General features: G+C 44.7%; 1 protein-coding gene across 1 annotated transcript in view; it reads right to left on the minus strand.

The window, feature by feature from the left end:
- AGPS (alkylglycerone phosphate synthase) overlaps positions 1-20,397 on the minus strand; it is a 132,474-nt gene extending 112,077 nt beyond the window's left edge. Inside the window, exons 1-2 of the mRNA XM_039494569.1 lie at positions 20,179-20,397; positions 1,060-1,149 (exon numbers count right to left, since the gene is read on the minus strand). Coding sequence (XP_039350503.1) covers positions 1,060-1,149; positions 20,179-20,366 — 278 coding nt within the window. The 5' untranslated portion in view covers positions 20,367-20,397. The remainder of the gene's footprint in view (positions 1-1,059; positions 1,150-20,178) is intronic.
- Between the last annotated feature and the right edge of the window lie 2,375 nt (positions 20,398-22,772).

The raw sequence follows: 22,772 nt of genomic DNA on the forward strand, positions 1-22,772 counted from the left end.
GGGTTGGGAGGGCTCCGGGCAGCACTTACCTCAGGCGGCTCCCGAAAGCAGCCAGCATGTCCCTGTGGCCCCTAGGCAGAGATGCAGTTGGTTTCTCTGCACACTGCGCCCCACCCCGGAAGCAGGCACTGCCCTCGCAGCTCCCATTGGCCACAGTTCCCGTCCAACGGGAGCTGCGGAGCCAGCATCAGAGAAGGGGCAGTATGTAGAGCCTCCTTGGCTGCTCCTGCACCGAGGGGCCACAGGGACATGCCAGCCATTTCTAGGAGCTGCACAGAGCCAGAGCAGGGAGCCTGCCTTAGCCCCGCTGTGCTGCCGACCAGACTTTTAATGGCCCAGTCAGTGGTGCTGACGGAGTCGCCATGATCCCTTTTTAACCAGGCATTCCAGTCGAAAAACAGATGCCTGACAACCCTAACTGGGTACTTATATTGCCCCCCTCTCCCCCATTACAGTAATATCTGGGCATCTCACAATCTAATGTATTTATCCTCAGCACAACCCTGATCCAAGAAATATTTTATGATCACCAATGAAACTTCTACACATGAATAAAGGTTTCCCATAAAATACCAACTGGTATTTTACTAATCAGTAAAATGACATGCTTGTTCTCTCATGAGATTCTTAGAATCGAAGAATACTCAGGAATTCTGCATACTGACCAAACTTTAGATGAGTAAGTGTTATAATGGAGACTCAAGACCAAGTTAAATCTTCAGCAGGATGTCACTTGAAATTATGGGGAAGATTAATTTTGCTTATGTTGTCCTCTAAAAGACCATTTTAAGCTTTTAATAAGGCATGCAGTGAATTAACCCTCAGTGAAGGTTTATTTTACTATCCACACTAGTAAAGTACTATTTTATAACTCAGTAAAGTTATTAAAAATGCAGATAGCAACATTAAGCTTATTCTATAGGACATGCCAAAGAAGCAATCATCTTTCAGATAGATTGATTTAAAACACTACACAAATACAGATTCTAAAAAATAAGATGCTTAAAACAAGAAACTTCATAATATTAGCTACACAGTGATGCCAGAAATTTCATTTACCTTTTTCCTGTGAATTCTGCTTGTCCCTTCTTATTAAATATAAATTTGGAGTCATTATATCCCCATCCATTCCACTTCAGAATTTCTTGCCTAAAAGGGAAAAGATTTTAATACAAGTTAGTAGATTGTTGACTTCCATTGTTTTGGCTTTTGCAACAATTTAAGATGAACTTTACTCTCTCTCCACTAGTTTAGAATGTAAAGTGTCAAATGCATATCATAAAAGATATAATTCTACACACCTAGAAATATATTTAGCTTCCCAAATGTTATACCTTCCATATAAAAGAAAATAGTACAAAGCTAATATATGAAAGAATGTGAACAAAAATGAGCTTGCAGCAGACAGGTCTTTCATGCATGCAGTATATGGTGCCAGCAATCAAGAAAAAGCTATGTACAATTTGCTAAGATTTTCTGTGTTAAATTTAAGATTAATTGTTAAATTTAGCATCAGTATTTGGATCTGTGAACTTTACTTTCGAAAATTAAGATTTTCACCAAAGAAAGTGAAAAACTAATGCTTGTTTAATCATTAGTCCCAAATAAAAAAATAACTATATTAAACTGGAGTTAAGTTTAACAGCACATACAGTAATTTAAGAGTAAAGTGGGATGACAACCTTCTTCTAATGCTGTAGCCCAAATCAGTACAAAGAAAGGAAATTCAGAATAAAGGTTAAATTTAAAGACAATCATACAGGCTCAGGCATGGAAATTCAATTAAGGTGCCCAAAGAACCTGAACTCTGTCTTATAGTAGTGACACTATGTAGTGGAGGGGTAAGTGGGGGGAAGGAAGGGCAGTGCGGGAGAAGAGGAAAAAAACCTCATGTTTCCTCTAAAATGGAACCACAAAACTATAATACCTCAATCGTAACTGAAAGGTGTCCCCACAGGGCAAATATTTCTTTTGATGCCTTAATGATACATTAATGTATTAAAAATAAAACACATTACACAACTTCAGAATTCTACCTAGTGATACTACATATCTTCAACTAGTCAACCTTAGTTATTTTTCAATTTTAATTTTAAAGGGCAAATTTACTGATATGCTCTGGCTACTCTGCACCATTCAGCCGGTACTAGCTCACGTGTGCACCATGCACTAAACAGCCATCCGCCAGGCCAAACCTGTGCACCACACTAAGGCCTGGTCTACACTAAGGGGGGGGGGGGGGGTGTCGAACTAAGGTACGCAAGTTCAGCTACGCGAATAGCGTAGCTGAACTCGAACTACCTTAGTTCAAGTACTCACCCGTCCAGACGCCGCGGGATTGAAGTCCGCGGCTCCCCTGTCGACTCCGCCACCGCTGTTCGGAGTGGAGGAGTTCCGGAGTCGACAGGAGCGCGTTCGGAGTTCGAACTCCGTGACGCGTCGACCCGGCAGGTAAGTATAGACTTACCCTAAGACAGTGTCCCTGTACGATATGTTGTAGCCTAGTGAACAAAGATCTGCAAGCCCAAAGACCAAGAGTGCAAGTCTCCTCCCTTTGCTATCTCTTGTTAATATTCACGTACACCTGACAGGTCCTAAAAGTTTGTAGCTAAGGCCTGGTCTACACTGGGGGGAGCGGGAGGAAGAAAATCTATCAAAGTTATGCAACTTCAGCTATGTGAATAATGTTGCTGAAGTCGACATACTTAGCTCTACTTACCATGGTGTCTTCACTGTGGTAAGTTGACGGCTGACACTCTCCCGTTGACTCCACCTGTGCCTCTCGCCCTGGTGGAGTACCAGAGTCAACAGGAGAGTATCTCGGATCATTCTAGTGGCCCTTCTTTGTACCTGTTCTAGTTTGAATTCATCCTTCTTAACACATGAGAAAAACTGCACACAATACTCCAAATGAGGTCTCAATTCTCGGCGATCGATTTATCACATCTAGTCTAGATACGATAATCGACCCCCCGCTGGATCGAACGCTGCCTATCGATCTACCGGGTAATGTAGACAAACCCTAAATAACAGTGGTTGCATGACGTCAAAATCAGGCAAATCAGGGATTAGAATCCAGGTTTCTGGTTAGGCAGGTTCAAGTTTCATTCACTGAGCCATGTTGCCTTTTGAGAAACAAGCCTTTCTTTCAAAAGTCACATGCCAAATGAAATCAGGCACGACACCAGTGTAGTGATTAGAGCAGGACAGGAATTTTCCAGTTAAATTATTTTTGGCAGAAAATCCAATTACCCAAAACCAAAAATTTTCATGAGAATATATCAGTTTCACAACTGTCATCAAGAAGGTTTCTCAGATTCAGGATGGAGTTTTTGGCCAAAGCCGGAAAGGAACCCATCCACTGTGTGTAGGGCAAAAGATCATCTCATTAGCATAGTGGTTGACTAGGGATGCAGAAGACTTAGTTCTGTTCAAGATTCAGACTGCAGATTTGTGTTATGTTGGGTAGATTGCTTAAAATGCAGTTTTGAGGTAGCTCCTCCAACCTCTTGGAAGATTAGGCAGATGGATGGTCTTACGGCTAATTGAATGGCCTGTGTCTCAGACACTGGTTCTATAGTGACTGTGTTACCTCCCAAGTTACTTAATTGTTTAAAAAAATGCCTGTCTCCCCAGTTGCAGGGTATCTGGCCTCTACAAGGGCCTAAACAATCTATTTTGGTTAGCAAAGAACTTGGGCCAATTCTGGCTGATTGGGTGCTGAGAAGCTTTGAGACTTAGGAAAAGGGGGCGGGTAGAAAAATCAACATCCATTCACACCTTGCTGGAAGGGGAAAAGAGAACCAGAAGGAAGAGATATAAGAGATGTTTGGGGAAGTAGCAGGCCTGGGGCCAGTGTTATGCTTGCTGTAAAATATTTATAGATTGTACCTGAACTTCTTGTTATGGCAAGAGCAGGCAGAAAGGAAGCTCACAATCTCATGCCACCCACCCTGATTGAGGATTTCCTGTGGCCCACTCATTACTCAGACCAACGTGAGTTAAGCACAGGAAAACCTACTGCATGCCACAGGCACAGAGAGTGGAGGGACTGATCGGGAAGAAACTCATTGCATACTCTTCAGTTTCTGAGGATCTCTCATTCTGTATTACCATATCTTGCTTAGGGAAGACATCAGGAGACAGAACTCGTGTGTTAGGAGGCTACAAAAGCCCAGGGACCAGTTTTCAGAATGCAGTTGTGATCCTCCTCAGCAGCAGGAAAGTGGGAGCCTGCAATCCCAGCCTCCTGTCTCCCCGTAGGAAACTCCCCAAGATTGTTCTTAATGCTTGATGGGAGAAGCAGAGAGCTCTGCATGCCACAGACAGAGCTGAGAACAGAGCTCATGAAAATTCTGCATACTACAAGCATGACTTCCTGAGTTGGCCCTCAACCTGGTCCCTTTGCTACCCCAAGCTTCTCAAACAAGAGAAGCTCAGAGACAAAACCTTGAAGGAGAAGTTAAGATTGTAGGCTCTCAGAATTGCCCTTTGCTTCTTCCAGAACATGAGAATTTAATTTCTGGTACTGAAAATTGGAAAACTGGGATATAGAGAGTTGACATTTCCCAGCCATCAAATCTACACTATCTAACTCTGCCTCCTTTCCCCTCCCATGTGGATGGCAATAGAAATTGGAACTATGACAATATTTTACCTTTCCCTAACCAAATCCTCCATGTTCTCTATGCCCACCAAAACTCCAATTCAGCACTCCTATTCATACAGACCTTCAGATCCTCACTGGCCTCTATACAGCACCACTGATCTATTTACTATTGGTTGGCAGAGACTGAGGAACATATGGTACTGTGATCTACCTGAAGGACTTCTTAGGGCAGGAATCAAAGGGGATAGAATTAAGATTATGAGGGAAGCATCTCCTTAAAAGTCTGTGAATCTCCTGATTTACCAAAGTTTAACTTTTGGGAATTAAACTCTCATTTTCTGCAAGGGTATGAATAGCACAAGGTCATACTGATCACCCATCACCTTAACTTCAGGTTAAAAGGTTTTTGGACACAAATATGTAAAGCAGATATAGAGCCTCTTTAAGAGGAAAAAAAATCTCAATGCAGCCTTAACTTGATCTGCAGCTACTGTCTTCATAATACCCAGGTACTGTAGTACAAGTTACATATAGGTAGGATGATCGACTGTCCCGTTAAAAAACAGGACATCTCTATTTAAGGCCTCCAGCAGGTGTCCCGAATTTTTCTTAAAAATGGGCAAATTGTCCCATATTTTCTGCTTTCCCTCCCCCGCATTAGTACCAGCAGGTCCTGCTGCTGGCTAGATCCCTGCTCGCCAACCGGCCACCCACCCATGGTGAGTGGGTGATCCAGTGACAGACAGACAATTGGAGGGGGGGTGGGGTGCAAGACTCGTGGCGGGCAAAGCTGCAGCCTGCAAGGCCAGCCGCTCCCCGCCATTCCATCTGCACAGGCCCCACTGCATGCCAGCTTGGGGGGGGTGCAATTTCCAGCCTGTTCCCACCCCAAATGTGCAGGCTCCACAGCAACACCCGGGCAGGGGCTTAAGCACCCTCTTCACCTGCCCCCTCCTCCACAGCTCTGGGTCCTGCTCCCAGGGAGCGCAGAGCTGCTGTGCCCCTAGGCACCCTCTCCCACTGAGCCACCTCACTGGCCAGGCTCTGTGGCCCCTGAAGACCCTGCAGGCAGGTTCCCTGGGCCATGGTGCACACTGAGTCCTTAGGGCTTAACCCCTTTCTGTGCGCAGTGTAGCTAGGGGACAGGAGGTGGACGGGTTATGTCAGTGGCCAGCAGCAGCCTGGAGGTTTTAGCTGCCTTTCAACATGGTGAGGGCAGGAAGGGATGAGCTCTGCAAAGACACAGGCCAGGTCATCCCTTCCCCTGTTTCTCGTCCCCTGCGGCTGGAAGCAGTTCCCATCCCTTCCGTCCTGCACAGTGCCAAAAAGGTGCTGCCAGCCATGTTCTGGTGTGAATCCTGTGTATTTTTTAAAAAGCATTCTGCTCTTCAGTGCAGATGAAATTCTGAATATATGAAATTCTGAGTACAAGAGATAGCTTGCTCTTGGAGATGTATAAGGATATTCCCGAAGAGAAAACATCTGGAAAGAAAACAAGTTACTACAGCAACACTGACAACAGGAACTAGAGTTGTGAAAACAGGATGGTAAATAGGGTCCTAAGTAATTTTAAATATTTTACTTTCATTGACATGATAATAAAATTCAAGGTTTTAAAAGCTATATTCTGCAGTCAGATGCCAAACGTATTCCAATACTTAGGGATGTTTATGAAAAAAAATCCTGAGGAATTAAGAGCATTTGCTTGGACCTTCTGCCTCTTCCCCCAGAAACAAAAGCCTTTTCTTCCCCTCTCATCTATGTTCAAGGGGAGAGGGCTTGGGCTCTCCCCTGCCCATTATGCCCTTGATCCCCACCTCGAAACTGGGAGATGGAGAAGACTGGCCCTAGGAAATCTGCCCTCCTATGTCACCTTGGACCCTTAATTACCTTGGCCAGTCCGAGGCCTGGACATCCTTCCCAGGATGATCCTCCTCTTCTCCCACCTATGCTGCATTCCCCCCGCCTTCCTCCATCACCACAGCTGCCTCCTCCTCCTCCACCACCGAATTCCCAGTGAAAGTCTAGCGGAGTCAAGCCACGGCAATTGTTAGTGGGGTTTGGAGTGCTGCTGGATTCACTGCCCAAGTCACAGGCTGTATGCTGTGCTCTAAATACAACATGCAGCCTGTGGCTTGGGCACTGACTCCAGCAGCACTGCCCAACCCATTCAAAATTGCTGTGGCTTATCTCCTATCAAGCCCTCACTGAGCAGTCTGGACATATGCCATAGAAGCGATGGAGAAGAACGCCCCCATATCTGTGCCATTATTTGCTGTATTCATCGGACCCAAGTGGTGGCAAGACAGACTGCATGTGCTTGCATGCACGCACAAAATTAGTAGATTTAAACCTGAATTAGTAATTTTGTAATTGCATGTAAAAATCAGAATTATGGAAAATTAGGGAGAGTTGGCATCTCTGTTGGAACTGGCATTTCTTTCAAAGTCAAAGACTATATTTTTGTATCTTGCTGAACAATAAGAAAAAAACAAACGTTTTCTTCTCTCCCCATGGACCTACCTGCTATCAAATGATGGCAGCCATTCGGATTATAGCACAGAATGCAGTAGAGTCACCAAGAAATGTTACAAGAGAAAATGGTGTCTAAAAACTGCAAGACATGCCCACAAGGTGGCATTATTCCACCATCACAGTAAAAACAACTTCATAGCCCTTTATTAAGAAATGTGAGCTTTTCTTAGGAGGGTGCCATATATATTTTTAGAGTAAAACAGAAGTGACTTATGCTTCTGGTTCATTTGCTTGGTACAAGTAAATTAAAAAAAAAATCTGATAATCCACAAATAAAATGGACATCAAAATGTATTGAGCAGTTATCAAGGTGAAGTATACTTTTACTGGTAGAGTAACAAGATTATTTTAGGTGTAGTTACACTGCATCAGTCTGGAGTCACCAACAGGTTTTAGGTCTTAAAATCTTACTCAGGTACTAGAATAATGGGCAGCAGTATAAAACCTTAAGAAACCAACTTCCACAGCTTTATGGAGAACAGATTTACCAATTTTCAATCACAAGAACTATAGCTTTCTGAATTATGATTTTCAATTCTCTTAGGTTAAAGATTTAAGAGTACAGCTCAGGAAACTAGATACAAAATATTCTTAAGCAAGAAAAAAATTCTTATTTTCCAAAAAGAAACATTACTCCTCCCCCCACTGCCCCATCACAAAAGCATGCACATCAATTCTCATAGTAATCAGTATTACAAACTTCCAATATAAATGGTTATATAGCACTTCACATTTTCTACACTATACAAATTGATTAAATCTCAACACTTGAAGTACTAACTTTTCTACCTGTAAAATGGGGTAAGTAACTTCCAAAAAGGACTATGGCTCAGTGAATAAGCTGAAACATGATTGGAATTCCTTCACTGCTTATTCCACTATCACCAAGCTGCATATCAAGAGAAGAATGCCAGTGTTAAGTCAGCTAACTTTCTTCATTGTAAATTTATCCACGGCTTAATCTAAGCAAGTGTATTACAACATCAATAAGGTTTTCAAAGTAGATTGTATCCTGAAGAAACACTGCACACAAGACTAAAGCAAAAACAGTCCTCCCAAAAGCATAAATGTGTAATTTATTAGTTATTAAACTCACATTAAGTATACTTTCAAAGGGATTCTTGGCATATCAGCAAAATTTACTTAATTTCCAATATTTTAGGCATTTAAGATTGATTTTCTAACACCTAACTAGTCCTCAAAATGTTAGCATTTACACCCAAAAATTAGAAAACCCCAGAATGAACACTGATTAAATGCATCTTTATAATACAATTAGAGAGCCATGAGTTTTTTTTTTTAAAAAAAAACCCACAATTTTTCATTTTATTTTTCAATAATTTGGGGCTATTGCATTTTATCTGACCCCAGAGGGGAGGGGCAGATTCTTCCCCCAGGGTAGCTGGGTGGCAGAGCAAGTGTGGCCTGCACTCACCCAGCAGTGGAGGGACCGAAGTGATCACTCAGGACACTGACCTGGAACACAAGGTCTGCACTTTAAGAGCGTATAAGCAACTGGAGAGTTAGGGGAGCTGGGACCGGTCTAGGTAGTTGTGCCACTGAGTCTCAGCTCTTAAAAAAGGGTGTTAGAAAGAAACAACCTAGAGAGTCTCTCTGGAGACAGAGCCAGAAACTGGACTTTGCTCAGACTCAGGAAGCTTAAGAGCATGAGTCCAGCATGTGGGACCCAGATACAGCAGGCTGATGAATATCTAGGAGGAGGAGCTCAATCAGGGCTGTGACAATATCCTTTCCAGAACAAAAACAAAGCCATATTACTTGTTACACTCCGTATATCACACAGTCATCAGATACGGATACAAAAGGCGATTTTGTTCACACAAACTTTACTGCTCTCTTTAAGGGTGAGCTAGCATATATTACACATGTGCAAACAGAAGCCAGTAACAAACAAAAAAATCCACTTGTGAACAGCAAAAATATACATCATTCTAAATCCAGGTTACGGACAAAACACCTAGAAAACCAGTTATTTCAGAACCCAAGGAACCCTTAAAAAATCCTCCAATGTGTCACTAGTGAAAATATTTGTCTTACCTCAAAAAAACATCAGTGCACTTACGGGGAAGGAGCCAACTATGAAACTCTTGACTGGCTCCCCTTATTCTGCAGAGCTCAGCTCCACAGCAAAAATATCTCCTTACCTTCACATGGCAGAGTTTCTGCAGAACTTACAAGCAACACAAGGGTATAGCTGAGCTCCTGTAGTGCTTCTAAGCACCACTCTACCACAGCAGTTGCTAGCCACTGTTTTCAACTCAGTTATGGGGAATACCGGGTACATATCAATTTGTCAGTGGTTGCCTAACATGGACATTATGTGCACCACACACTCAAAATATATCAAGAATTTCTAATAAGAACTACAACATTGTCAAGGAGAAGACAGTTTAATACAGTGATTACAAGGACTAGGCCACAATGCATCATTCTGGTAATGTGAGTAAAGCACATGAGAAGAATTTTGATGAATCATAAAAAAGGTATTGAACAATTGTGTGTAGCAAGATTTAAGCAGATTTTAGACACAAGCAGTAAATCAACAGACACACAACCTGAATATTTCAGCCCCTAGACACCAGCAATGTCAAAGCCTAGACCTCAGAACTTGACCTGGGCACAGGACTAGAATGCATATTCAGACTCTCATAGCACTCACTTCCTGGTCAAGAGCATTGGGAAGACAACCCAGGACAAGAGTCTCCATTTGAAACATGCATCCGCTGCCGAGGCCTCTGAGGAAGTGAGCCAGCTTCTGGAAGAAGAGATTGAGGCTGATGATGAATCAACACGCATTTGGAATTTGAGGAAGAACAGCCACCATAGGAATCTTTAACAGGACTGATTTGTTAAAGCCTCACTTGTAGAGGGAAGTGTTGTACGGAGGACAGAGTAATGTTTGCATGTGTTTGGTTTCTCTCCTTCTTCCCTTCCTTCTGCAGGTCCTTTGCCTGCTGCAACCAGACTTTAAAGAAAAAAATTACCTCCAAAGCCAGTTATGTCAAATACTGGACCCATCTGATGTATTTATGCAGCCTGTAGGCATATTCAGATTCTGCAGCATAAATATTCATTGTAAAAAAATTACTAGCCCTTACACTCTGTTAAGGGACATTGTGACACTATTTCAAAATGACACCTCGTACCCACATATTCACTGCTGTTGTAGGATTATATGTTTTGTACAAAGTATGCCTTGTGAGCTATTATTTGAGAAGTCATGATCTGTTGACCTTTACTATCCTGTTAAATTATATGTATTACCATTGTATTTGAAGATAAGCTGCTTGTTACTGAAATATGTTGAAATTCTGGGAGACACCCACAGCTAGCCTTTCAGTGACAAAGGAGCAACTAACATCTCCAAAACAGATTTACATCAGTAAGAGCCAGCCATGTATTGATGGCTCATTAAGGAGAATCCACTCTCCTAGTGCCCCCTCTCCACCAGAAGACTCCTGACAGACTATATACAAAATGGGGGCTGTCTAAACCCCATGAAAGAGCAAGGATCTTTCCAGCACCTGGGAGTATAAAATGGGGGAGGGTAATGACATCACTACTTTGCCTCTCTCCTCCTCTGTCTCAACACCTAGATGAAAGATCATTTTGAAGACAAGGGGAAGCCTCCTTGAACTGGGAAGAAGGGATGGTCCTAATTAGATTTTCTAGTTAGTATGAACTGATTTCTGCATGCAAAATCTTGCTTAACCTGCTAAAGTTGAGGATTTAGAATGTGTTTACTTTTTATTTCTTATGTAACCAACTCTGACCTTTATGCCTACTAACTTAAAAATTAACTAAAATAAGTTATTTCTGTAATGTTTTATCTTTAGCAGTGAGTTTGTCTAAAGTGCTTGGAGAATTTGCTCAGATTAAAAAGGTTGGGGCACATCCACTACCCCTGCTTGGCTTATTAAGAGGTACACTTACCACCTCAACAGCACTAAGGAAAGTTTCATCTACTGGCTCAAGTGCAGAATGACTGTTGAATGTGCTTTTGGCAGACTGGCATGTTTACTCACTAGACTGACTCTCAGTGAGAAAAAATATCCCAATGGTTACCGCTACCTGTTGTGTACTGCATAACATCTGTGAGGCAAAGGGGGAAAAGCTGCCACTGGCAGGGGGGAAGAGGGGAGCAGAGCTGGAGCGGCTGTCTGCTGATTTTGAACAGCCAGACACAAGAGGTATTACAAGAGCCCAACATGGATGTATGTGGTTAAGGGAGGCTTTGAAAAAACACTAACAATCATCCACAGTTGAACTGAGCAGTGCATGTTGAATGTTTTAATATAGCACAGGGTGTTTTCCTGAACTTATCAATTACGCTGCACTTGCATTAACAAGTATTGTTTGCTTTGACTACAGCTATGCATTCTCCAGTAGTTGTTGTGAACTAATAAAGATGATTTGTTCCTCCAGAAATAGAACTTTATTGGGAAGGGTGGGGGGGAGGTGGAAAAATGGTGCAGAAAAATCAATGTCATACAAATTTTTAACATTACTTAACAGGGGTAAAGCTTTAAAATTAGAAAGGAAATAAACATTTATGCTCATTTGAGTACACAAATGTAGTTCATTGTGACTACACATACACCAACCATGGTTCTCACAGGTCAGTGTGTGAAAAGCTGCAATTTTCCTTGCTATCCCCTGGCATGGAGTGGCAGAGGTAATGAAGCATCCCATGATGCTACACATGGTATGTTGCGGGTGTCAGAAGAAGCAACCATGTAATTCTCCAAGGACAGCGAAGGTTGAAGAGTCTGGGGTTTTTGGACCTGTAGGTCAACCAGAGTCTGCAGCATTTGGATTTTCTGCTTGAGAAGACCTATTATATCCTGGTTTATTTCCTTCTCTTGTCTGGCTGAGATCCTTGGGCCTTTTTCCTGTCCTCTATCTTTCACCATGCTGTCAGCCATATAGGCCCTCCAAGCCCTTTGTTCGTGGTCCAATCCAGCACTCACTTGCAGGATCTCACACAATATGTCAACCCTAGTCCTCGTCTTCCTCATCAGGGTCAGGCATTCCACAGGCATGGAGACAACATCCTCAAGGCTGGCATGCCAGAAGGTGCTGATAAAAAACAGATGCATCATTGGACTTACAGTCACAGGGGAAAAGGAAAATTTCCAAAACTCCCTTCCCTTATTCCCATAGACACTTCATAAAAAAGGCTTATTGACATTTCAGCTTCAGAGGACTTCAGCACACCACCACTCGCCAGCCCATCATGGTGAGTAAAGCCCACCATGAGCAAGCAGGGGAACAATTTTCTGTTGCACCAGGCTTTAAAGTTTCAATCCCTATTTGCTGCTACTGGCATCCTGAAGCTGCCCCCCATATAGCCTGTTTATTGCATGTGCCAACCAAACTCATTGGAAAGTGGCATGGGAAAGTGTCCCACCGTGGAGGAAGAAGTAAGGCAGCCATCCCCAACAGCATTTGGGAGAGGATTGCAGAGTATCTCAATGAAAGTTTCATCAAGATCTCAGGAGGAGAATAGGGACATGTCTATGCACATGAAGCAGCATCCCCCAACACTTCTAACAGTGAATGAAAAGGAGATGCCAACTCTGCCTCTGTTTGTTGTACTTCTACCTCTCCCCATATGATTAAAAAAATGAAAAAAAGATACTTATGTCTTGTTAACTTGGGATGGGATGGGTTCCATCTTTAAATTTAAAAATGGAGCAGAAATGCATGCACACACTTACCCAAAGTCCCTTCCCTTTCATCAGGCTCATCTGCACTTGCCTGGCAGGACAGGCTAGACTCTGGAGACGTCTCAAATAGGTCCTGGCTTGTTGAGTCCCTTGATGCCTCTTCCCTCCCCCCTCCTTGCTGTTCATGGCAGAGGTCTTGGTCTCAGGCTCCTCCAAGGTATCAAAAGTGGTCCTGGTGCGGTCTCTGCCAAGTATAGCATTCAGTTCCTTGCAGAAGCAGCAAGAATGAGGTTCAGTACCAGATCTATTGTTGCGCCCCTGGCCTTGTAGTATCCCTGGAGAAGTTCCTTCGCTTCCATGCGGCACTATTGCTGATGCCTATCATACCACTTTGCCTGCATCCTCCGTGCAATCTGCTCTTAGATGTCCATGCTTCCGTGGTTTGTTCGTAGCTGTGCTTGCAGCCTCTTCTCCCCATAGGCTCAGGAGATCAAATGCAGCTCTGCCTGGAGTAGGCAGGAAGTATGTAGTACCTCTGTATGTAGAGCCTGGGCAGTTGTACACAACAAGGGTGAACTAGTTGGTGTGCTTGCCAAGTGGGCAATCAAGAAAAGGCGTTTTGAAAAACATGTGGGAGGGTTTTAAGGGTGGGGTGGCTTCTGGCCTCTGTGGCCCCTGGGCCACAGAGTTTAAAATTGCGACCAGAACAGGCACTGTCACCAGGAATGGGGTATTGTGGGACAGCTGCTGGAGGACTTATGGTCGACACCAGTCATCCAGTGTCTCCACTCTCACTGAGTCTGCAGATATGTCACTGTACCAGTTAACCTTCAAAATGCGACTCCAGTGTAAACTTGGCAACTACAAGGGATAATGAATCGTTTTTAATTAAATATTAGATTCTGAAATACAAGGTGGGAAGTTCTGGCTTGCTGAATACTGGCCTATCACAAGCTGGCCCAATTCAATCCCTGCCCTTTTCTGCCTGAGAATTCCAGCATTTCTCTTGACTAAATGCAACTGACTATATCCTGGGGGCAGGGAGGGAAGAAATCAGTCTGTAGAACTTATGAATTCTGTACTTTATCAGACTGCAAACTCCATTTTGGATGTGGACTTCTTTTTTTACCTTCTCTGTTGTCCAGTTAGCTCCATGCTGGACTGAAATTTTAAAATCAGGTGGCAAAGGACCAATAGGAGGGTCATTGACTTAAGTGCTCTCCGACTGAGGGCTGGTCTACACTATCCGGGGGGTGTCAATCTAAGTTACCCAACTTCAGCTACGTGTAAGTTCTTTGAAAGACTGTAACTTACTATATATTTCTACATCTAACGCAAAGAGCCCCTGATCTAATTGGCCTCTAAACGCTACTGTAATAAAAACATGAAATTACTACTAATTCTGTATGTCTGGCCAAAGAGACTGTCACACTCATCTCCCAACCCCAAAAAAAGACTCAAAGTCACTTGCATCCTTGCCAGAAGTCCATTTTCCCCTGCTCTCAAATCACAGAGAGGCTCACCTTTAGTGTAAGACTGGGAAGGGCTCCTTTTAATATACATCCTAAAATTGGCTAAAAACAATTGCTAAGAGATATTAATTTCTTCCTACCCTACTTGCCTAACCCCAGGAACAGCTCAGTAATAGAAACTGGGTCTCCTCAGATACCCCATCTTATATCGCCCAGTATTGAACAGTACACACCTAAGAATCAAAATATATATTCTGCATATACAATAGTACCACATACGCTTACAGCAAAAGAGTATGAAATCCAGGGTTATAAGGTGTAATTTACTTCTATAACTTGTTCATTTTCTTAAGGTGGTAAGTCACATCAACTTGCATCACACTGTTCTAATTATACTACATAGAAAAATACTGAAAAATGAAAGCGAAAATTAGGATTTGTTGTAGGTAATTGAAAGATTTTTTCCTCCCTTTCTACTCTACCTAACAATACTGTCATTTTTACTCTATTTTAAAACACTACATCAAACAAGAAAGTTTTTAAACAAAATACTGGCAAAAAACTAGGCTGAATTTTGTTCCTTGTTCATGGTACCAGTTTATTATTTGTGACTTCCAATTCCTTATTCAAAGAACAATTAAAAAAATCAATGCACGATTTTTTAGAAGTTTCCCCATAAGGTATTTGATTAATAATGTATTTCATATTTTTTTTCAAATAAGGAACTGGGCTTTGATAGCTCTAAGTGACAAAATACTTTTTTTGGTCAGATGTCCCTGAGACTATTAAACTTGTCTCAGCTACTTCAGAAATGTCCCAGAATTTTATTCCTGAGCAGGATCCTGCCGTAAGTCAGGCCCCACAAACCACTCTTATTTTGTAAATGACACTTGAATAGGCAAATAGGTTTAGCCTGACTATAAGTGACAAAATACTCCTCAGGGTACCCCAACTGACCCATCCCTGGGACAGTTAGCTTGTTCTGAAGTAATGACTTGTCATTTCCTGACCTGAAACTCTTTGGGAAAAGGTGTGGCCCATATCACCAACCTTTGTCCCCCCCAAAAAACACACACCCATTGTTTAACACAGCAAGAGTGACAAACGAGTTTCAGAGGGTGAAGCTGTGGATCTTGTACTTGGAGTTAGAGGGATTTGGTGAGAGCAATGTTTGACCTGTCTTTTGTTTGTGAGGAGATGCAACTGGGCTGTGGGCCCATGAACAGGTCAGGTGAGACAGGTCTGTTTGTGCATTAGTCAGGGCCAGGTGGCTGGAACCCTTGGGTCTTTGCACAGAATCAGTATTTGAAATGTGAGTCATTAATTCCTCCTTGATAACAAGGGATTAGAGCTGAACAGCACTTCGTATTATTACCCTTTTTGACCAAACCTAAATCAGCCAAAAACTCAGAACAAACTTGCAGGTTGTTCCAGCTAGGAAAACATAGTAATAGATTCAAATGTTTCTTTGATGCAATCCTGTTTTATCTACTGTCACACACTTAATAGCTTGTGAGTTACTGGTAACTCAACCATGGGAATCTTGAATGCGTGTATTACTGTGTTAAAGCCACGATGAAGTGCTGGTGGGGATCTGTTACAGATGACCAAATCAAACCAGAAAACCAAATAATTAAGGAGTAATGTAACTGCCTATAATGTGTGGAAAGAAAATGCTGGTATGGAGTCTTCAATTTGGGACACGTACATTGGAGGTCGCATGCAGCCAGTTATAAATCATTAGCTTCTAAAAGTTGTAGATAGTTTTATAACAAGTATTATTGCACACACCATGAGGTAACTATTTTGTACCTCTTTATGATGACTAAAGCATCGGACTGGACAACCACGGTTGTTCAGTGACCATGACGTGATTACACTGAATATGGGCAAAGAGAAGACAGTTCCAACCAATAGTATATACACTTGGTGCTTCAAAGGGCTATTTCCCAAAGTTGAAGAAAATGATGAGTTGAACAGATTGGGGAAAAACATACAGAAAAAGCAACATATGGAAAATAGGGGAAATAGATAGCAGACAACAAATTAGAAGTTATGAAGTGTAGAAAATTCATAAGGGAATCTAAAGATATGGAAAAATCCATGACTAGCAGGGCTAAGGACAATCAGATGTAGTTTTAACATCTATTAGGAACAAAAGAAATCCTAGCAAGAATATAAACACATTGGTACATTAAAATGGTAAAAGCATTAATGATGCAGGAAAGCAAGAGTGTTCAAATAATATCTGTTCTGTATCTGGAAAGAAGGATGTATTTGTCAAGCTGTCCGTAGTGTCTCATGACCCTGAGTGCTAACCTCAGGGCAGACTGTCGAGAAACAGGACATGAACCCCAAACTGGTTAGGTGTTCTACAATTAAATTTCACCAAGTAACAAGAGTGAACTCCTAAAGCACTATAACAGCCTTAAACTGGAGTCACAAACTGTACCCTTGGGCACTCTAGTCTATCTTGCCACCCAGGTAAGCCTGCCTTTGTGAGAGATGATCCTTTACACCGGAGTTCAGTCTTTTTTCTGAGGTCACCCCTCCCCAATAGGCTATAAAAACCTGTGCCACAACAACTGTTTTTCTTCATATAAAAGCCAGGGCCAGCGTTGGGGGTAGAAAGCATGGCAACTGCCTGTGGGCCCATGAAGCACCCAGGCCCCCTGCTGGTGCTGGGTGAGGGAGGTTTGGTGGGACTGGCAAGGGCTTCCTAGTGACTCTGAATCCTGCAGCTCCTAGACAGCAGAGGCAGGGGCTCCACTGCTTCCGCCACAAGCCACAGCTCCTATTGGCCAGGAACCACAGCCAGTGGGAGCTGTGGGGGCAAGGCCTGCGGGTACAGGCAGCACAGAGACCCCCCATCCCTCCACCAACTAGAAGCTGCAGGGGGGCCATGCCAGTGGGAGCCAGGGAGCACCCCCACACACACACACTCCCCAAACTCCTGCCCCTAAGTCCCCCCTCACATGCCCAAACTGCTGCTGCTGGCCCTGTGGCCACCCAGCTCGGGCAGCCTGAGCCAACACCAGCTGCTGCAGAAGTCATAGTGGTCACGGAATCCGTGACTTCTGTGGCAGATTCGCAGCCTTACTTATAACTAATAAGTATGTTAACAATACTAACACAGGTGAGCCAAACTGGTTTCCAGCTAAGCATTTATCAATGTTCAGTGAGGGCTACGGGTCTTGGCATGGACTGGCACTTGGTCTGCCAGCACCACAGTATTCATATCACAGTGGGATGACAAAGTATTTCAGAATTCATTAGCAGGGCCAGATAAAACTTGCACCAAGATTTCTGGCCTACCAATGTCAATTTGACACAAGCACAAATAGATATCAACTAGTCATCAACAAGTGTAGGCTTGAAATTAGATGAAGGTTTCTAACCATCAGAAGAGTGAATTTCTGGAATAATCTTCCTATGGGAGCAGTGGAGGCAAAAAAACTAACTTGTATCAAGCTCAGTCTTGAAACATTTATGGAGGAGATAGTATGATGAGATGGGCCTCTTACCATTGTAGGCAACCTGCAACTGCTAATAGCAAAAATCCCCAATGGTCAGAGACGGGGCACTAGATGGGAATGGCTTTGAGTTACTACAGAGAATTCTTTTACAGGGGCCTGGCTGGTGGATCTTGCCAACACATTTAGGGTTCAACTGATCACCATATTTGGAGTCAGAAAGGAATTTTCCCCCCCAAGTCAGATTGGCATAGACCCTGGGGAGTTTGCCTTCCTCTGCAGCATGAGACATGGGTCACTTGCTCATTTAAACTAGAGTAAATGGTGAATTCTCTGTAACTTGAAGTCTTTAAATCATGGTTTGAGGACTTCAATAACTCAGCCAGAAGCTACAGGTCTATTACTAGAAGGGGTGGGTGAGGCAACGTGCAGGAAGTCAGACTAGGTGATCACGATGGTCCCTTCTAGCCTTGAAGTCTATGAGGGTCTTATACACAAGTCCTTAGGAACGCTTAAATGTAGGCAACACCAATGATCAGCACCAACAGTGACAACTGCTCAATTAAAATTTCATAAACAGCAACTTAACTTACAATTTCAGAGTCAAAGTAAACAAGTGCAATGGATTATGTCAACTATGCAACTGTAGTGACTAAGGCTACCATTTTGGTGCAGAGGTCAAAGTAATTATGAATTTGAATAAAGTCCGTGACCACCACACTGGCAGCTCCTTTCCCCTCCAGGTGTTGCAGCCTCACCCACATGGTTGCAGCAGAACTCAGGTTTGGCACGTCCAGCTCTGCGTAGATAGAGGGGCAGAGGGCCAAGTTTGATTGGCATTGCAACCCAGTGGACTAGGTCATAACACCAATCAAATCTAGTCCTCTGCCTCCATCACATCTCTTCCATGACATTTATTGAAATTCATGGTGGAAAGTTGAAAGAAGACCAGCTGTATTTTGACTGTTACACCAAAGTACTGAATTGCACCTTTTCATATATCATTCACTGACCATTCAAAAATTGAAATGCCTCCACCCAATACTACTATAACAATTTAGTCACATGATAGTGAAGTTTTTTGGAAAAAGGTAACCTTACACTATTTTTTTAAGTTGTTCTTGAAATAAAGAACTCAAAACCACACATAAAGAACCAACTTCAGCCTCATGGCAAAAAGAGTCAAAAGCAAAACTATTAACTTCAGAAGTCCATAGTTTAGTGCCCAGTATATACAAACAAGTTTCTTCTTTAGTATCTACATCAGGTAGAAACTTCAAATAACTCAGAACTGGACAGTGAAAAACCCATAGGAAGAAACAAAACTGACTCTTGTACACACTACCACTTATGTCCATATAACTTATGTCACACAAGGATGTGACTAAGCCACCTCCCTGAGCTACAGAAGTTACACTGACCTACGCATTGGCATGGACAGCGCTATGACAGCAGAAGAGGTGGTTTCATTACACTGATGGGGGAGCTCTCTTCAGCAGACAACCTGTGGAACTCTTTGCCAGAGGATATTGTGACGGCCAAGACTATAATAGTGATAGTGTCCCTAGCCTCCACTTGCCAGAAGCTGGGAATGAGAGACAGGGAATGGATCACTTGATCATTACCTGTTCTGTTCATTCCCTCTGGGGCACCTGGCACTGGCCACTGTCAGAAAACAGGATATTGGGCTAGACGGACCTTTGGTCTGACCCAGTAGGGCCATTCTTATGTTCTTATATGAGGCATCAGTGCAGCTTTGCCATTGTAGCATTTCTAGTGTAGACTAGTCCTAAGTTTTTCCACACACATTGCACTTTCCAGCAGATTTAAATGTTTTACCAGCATTAATCAAGAATCTGCTCCTTTGCCAATTTAATAAACACACTCAGATTCTTCACTGAATAACTACGTAAGTATTCCACTTACTAGCTGAACAGAGATAAGAGAGAGAAAATTAGGCCCTTTGATTTCCTGCAGCCCATGGCCCCAGCAGGCAGGAAAACCCCTTATGGCTCCTTCATTCATTCATTCCAAACTTCCTCCCGAACGATGGGGCTCCTCTCGCCCCTGCCCGACGCCCCCTCCCGCCCAGGGCCACCCTAATTAACTCCTTCACCAATTCAAGTGAACACATGAATTCTCCAAATACCTCGGCGTTTACCCACTGCCCCTCGCATGCAGCCTCCATCTCCAGACGGGCGACAAACAGGGATACCCAGTACCCCCCGCCACCCCTCTACAGGGGGCTCCTCAATGCCCAGGGCCGGGCCAACAGTAACTGCCCCAGCGGGCCCCCGACATGGGCACCGCTCCCCAGGGCCACCACCACCGCCGCCAGCCCTCACCTGCCTGCCAAGAGGCGCCCCGCCCCAGCTCCCTGTGGGCCCCGCCCCACTCACCGTTTCTTAGGGATGGTGGACGCGACCGGCCGCTCAGCTGCGCCCCCCGCCCCGCACTGGCTCGGGGAGAGGAGCCGCTCAGGCTCGGGCGCCCGGCTCGCCGGCGAGCGCTGCAGGTGGCCAGAGAGGATACGCAGCCTCCGCTGGGCAGCGGGCTGGGACCCCGGGCCGCCTCCCGCCGCCGCCATCGCACTTCCGCGTTGCGCCGCCGGGTGAGAGGTCACCGGCGGGGGCTGGGGGAAGCGCTGCGAGCGCTTATATGCACTCCCGGCATGCACCGCTTTCCCAGCCCACCCACCGGCGGAGACAAGGCCCCGCCCCTCGCACCTGTGCGGCGGCAGGGCCCCGCCCCCCGCATCCCGCCCCGATCCAGGGCGGCGGCGGCCTCTCGCTGCCGAGCCCGCTCCTTGCCGTGCGGAGCCCGGGCCCAGCAGGAGAGCTGAGCCTCCGCCCGGCGAAGGAAACCTGCTCAAGGCGCTCAGCTGCAGGGGTGGAGGGGAGCCTCCTGGTTCTGAACCCTCCGCCCTGTCAACAGAGGCTGCACCCCTCTCGGTCCAGCCCGCTCTCACCCTGTGCACAAACTGTGGGATGGGTGGTGGTTGTCCAGCAGCCCCGGCGTCTGCACTCCTGGGAGGAGAGGATAAACTTAAGCTGTCACCTTGGAAAAGCACTGGTACAGGTCTGCCCCTGGGGTTCGGAAGATGGGTTTGAAAACATGAGCTGACTGTGCCCTACAGGCATAGGGGCTGGAACTGGGGTGCAGCTTGAAGTGGTTTCCATCATATACAGGATTTATGGTTTGTTTCAGTGGCTCTCAGCAACCCCCACTATACAAATAGTTCTAGCACCCCTGCCTACAGGCTCGAAAACTAGGGTGACCAGACAGCAAATGTGAAAAATTGGGATGGGGGGGGGGGATAGGAACCGATATAAGAAAGAAAAACAAAAATAAGGATGGTCCCTATAAAATTGGGCCATCTGGTCATCCTATTGAAAACTGAAAGGTAAATAAAAAGCCCTGGAATGGATTATGGTTTTCAAATCTCAGATTTTATAAACCAATCGCATGAATTAGGGAGCCTGACTCAAGAGTTTGAACACTGCCATCCTACCATTCTGAACACCACTGCCAGGGATTGGAGCAGGGGTGAGCAAACTTTTTGACCCAAAGGCCATCTGGGTATGGAAAGTGTATGGCAGGACATGAATGCTCATGAAATTGGGGTTGGGGTCAGTAGGGCTCTGGCGGGGGTGTGGGCTCTGGGGTGGGGCCAGAAATGAGTTCAGGTTGCTGGAGGGGGCTCCAGGCTGGGGCAGGAGGTTGGGGTATGGGGGGGTGAGGGCTCTGGAGTGGGGCTGGGGATGAGGGGTTTGGGGTGCAGGAGGGTGCTCCAGGCTGGGATTGGAGGGTGGGAGGGGGATCAGGGCTGGGGCAAGGTGTTGGGGCATGGGAGGGGCTTAGGGATGCAGGCTCCAGGTGTTGCTTACCTTAAGCAGCTCCTGGAAGCAGCGGCATGCCTCTCTCCGGCTCCTACATGGAGGTGCAGCCAGGTGTGTCTGTGCGCTGCCTTGTCCACAGGTGCCACCCCTGCAGCTCTCATTGGCCACAGTTCCTGGCCACTGGGAGCTGCAAGGGCAGCGCTTGGGGCAGGGGAAGCGCACAGAGCCCGCTGGCTGCCCCTAAAGATAGGCGCCAGAGGAGGGACATGCTGCTGCTTCCAGGAGCTGTGCGGAGCTGCAGCATGCATGTGCAAAGCAGCCCCCAACGGCCAACCCCACTCCCCGGCTGGAGTGCAGGAGTGGGACAAGCCTCAGACCCTGCTCCCCAGCAGCTGGAGCTCAAGGACCAGATTAAATTGGCTGGTGGGCCAGATGTGCCCAGCGGGCCGTAGTTTGCCCACCACTGGATTAGAGCCTCCTAAACCATCTCAGCACCACCTGGTGTTTTTATCCCTTGTCTCATTCTTCCTTACATTCAGTGCAGGCACCTGGGTTCCTCCTGCTGAATACATTCAGGTACCTGCAATATAATCCACAATTTAGTGGACTTTAGAAGATTGAGAGAAATTCAGTATCAATTATTGCTCTTAGCTGTTCCTAAACATAGCAATACATGTATATAACTCTATTTTCTTGTTTGGCCCTGGCCTTGCCTATTCCTAATTAATTCTAATCTGTATAGTTATGATAGTCTGAATACATAATAATGACTACTACTAGTAGTATTTTAACATCAATTAGTGCTACTTATTTTTACACAATAATAGCTCCTTGTAGAAGAGAAGAAGTTACCCAGTACCAATATATTCAAAACAACTAGCTTCTGAACCTAGCCTAGTTTCAGGGCTTTGGGGCCAGTTAGAGAAGAAGAATAGGTCACAGCAGCTTTGGGTTGGTGGTGTCAAGTAGAGGGGCAGGTATATATAAAAGGGAATCATAACTGGGTTACATGTGTGTAACACAGAAACAAAATAGCACCATCAAAAATAATCTAATATTCAAAGAGGGCCTAAATCTTCTTAGTCATGTTACCAGAACATTTTAAACTTTTACTGCCAGCACTCATACTAAGTTATTGTAGAGCCTGGCCAAAT

The sequence above is a fragment of the Mauremys reevesii genome, linkage group 11 (genome assembly GCF_016161935.1).
Source record: "Mauremys reevesii isolate NIE-2019 linkage group 11, ASM1616193v1, whole genome shotgun sequence".
Lineage (NCBI taxonomy): Eukaryota > Metazoa > Chordata > Testudines > Geoemydidae > Mauremys > Mauremys reevesii.